At 31.9% G+C, this 1563-nt stretch overlaps 1 protein-coding gene across 1 annotated transcript; it reads right to left on the reverse strand.

The window, feature by feature from the left end:
* Positions 1-386: 386 nt before the first annotated feature.
* On the reverse strand, positions 387-926 carry LOC102587807 (uncharacterized). Its single transcript, XM_006366004.2, has one exon. It carries the CDS (start codon positions 758-760, stop codon positions 605-607), a length of 156 nt encoding a protein of 51 aa, XP_006366066.1. The 5' UTR covers positions 761-926; the 3' UTR covers positions 387-604.
* Positions 927-1563: the final 637 nt, after the last annotated feature.

The following is a 1563-nucleotide window of genomic DNA, read 5'->3' on the forward strand; positions in this document are numbered from 1 at the left end:
GAAAAACTTTATTGCTAGTCTGGTACCTTTGACTACTCTGCTCCCTCCAAAAAAAAGATGGGGCGGAATTTCTTCAGCTTTTTCTCTGCGAATAGTGAAGAAGTAAAGAAAATTTTAATTGGTTCTAACCAACGGAAAGTATGGAAGAAGAAAAGCAAGAATTTACACAAAAAAAAAATTCTAAGAAAGAGATCATAATAATTGTTGGCTCTTTGCGAAATGGAATTGACGTATATCAATTTAAGTCAGATTAACAAATTTATTATCTTTAAACAAACTTGGTTGACGAACATAGTTTATGCCGGCTTGTTGAGGATTTGAAGTCTCAACATTATCAAAGCTAACAAAAAAAATGAAGCAAAAGTTAAAGAATTGGAAAGGAAGTATACTTGTACTCAAAATCTTCAATCAAAATTCAGAACTAATAGTATTGTCTTTGATTGAACCTATTCAATGTATACAAGAGGCCTCAAGGACCTAAATTTAGTATACAAAATTCTCAAAAAAAAAAATAATCTAACATACACTATTTCTTTGTACTATATATGGACAATTGATAAGTACCCTATAAGCCCATAAGCCAATTTTGTTGAATGAATTAATTTCAATCATTCCAACAAAGAAGCATAACTACACATCTCCTAATTATGTAAAGCTTAGCTCTTTGTTCTCTAAGGACTCTTCCAAGTCCTCTACTTGAAATCAACTTCTTCTTGGAACTTCCCATTCTGTTGTTGTTGTTGGTGGTGCTCATCTTCATCTTGTAACTTGATTCGTCGCGACGAAAAAAGTTTTTATAAAAAAAAATTGGTTGTTTGCAGGAGTTTTTTTGTATACAACAAGGCAAAGTGATGGATGTGTTCTAGCTATTGTTGTTGGGCAGTGAATATATTGAAGAAACAAGTTTGAATGGGGAAAATGTAAGTCCAAGATGAGGCTCTTATAGGCTTGTTTAGAGTGTGGTCCTAATTTAAAGAAAATGACATAAAATGGTCCATTATTTTTAGTAGAGGTTCAAAGTAAACCCTTAAGTATTACTTGAGTAGTTTTGTGTCCTTTAAAGTTTGTCAAAAATAAGACTTTTCGGCTTTGTTAGATATTTGTTTACTAGATTGTGATTTTTAAAAAATAACTAGAATTGAGAAAATATTTAACAAGGAGGTCAAACTTGAAAGTATAATTTTTCTAGTTTATGCTAGTTTTGGCCTTTTTGAGGTGCAGTTTCTATTGGTTTGTTTTTGTTTGGTGCATACTTTTATTATGTTGCGAAATATGAGATTACGACGAATTTTTTTAGTGTTCTAGTAAAATCTTTTTTCATGTCTCAAATCGATTTTGACAATTAGAGTTGGGTAAAGTTGATCAGATAAAGATTAAAAGTTCTCATTTTTGATAAATTTAAAGGACTAAAATTGCTCGAATAATACTTAAAAGACTATTTTGAACATACTACTAAAGCTAAGGGGTCATTTTCTCTCCCAACTTGTATTGATTGAGTCATGAACCAAATATGGGTCCCACTTTCCACTTGTAACCTATCCCCCCATCCCACCCACCCCACCC

Source organism: Solanum tuberosum, unplaced genomic scaffold (assembly GCF_000226075.1).
Source record: "Solanum tuberosum cultivar DM 1-3 516 R44 unplaced genomic scaffold, SolTub_3.0 scf00573, whole genome shotgun sequence".
Taxonomy (NCBI): Eukaryota; Viridiplantae; Streptophyta; class Magnoliopsida; order Solanales; family Solanaceae; genus Solanum; species Solanum tuberosum.

Coding starts and splice junctions, on each gene's coding strand:
- LOC102587807 (XM_006366004.2), bottom strand. CDS start 760: ATGAAGATGAGCACCACCAACAACAACAACAGAATGGGAAGTTCCAAG.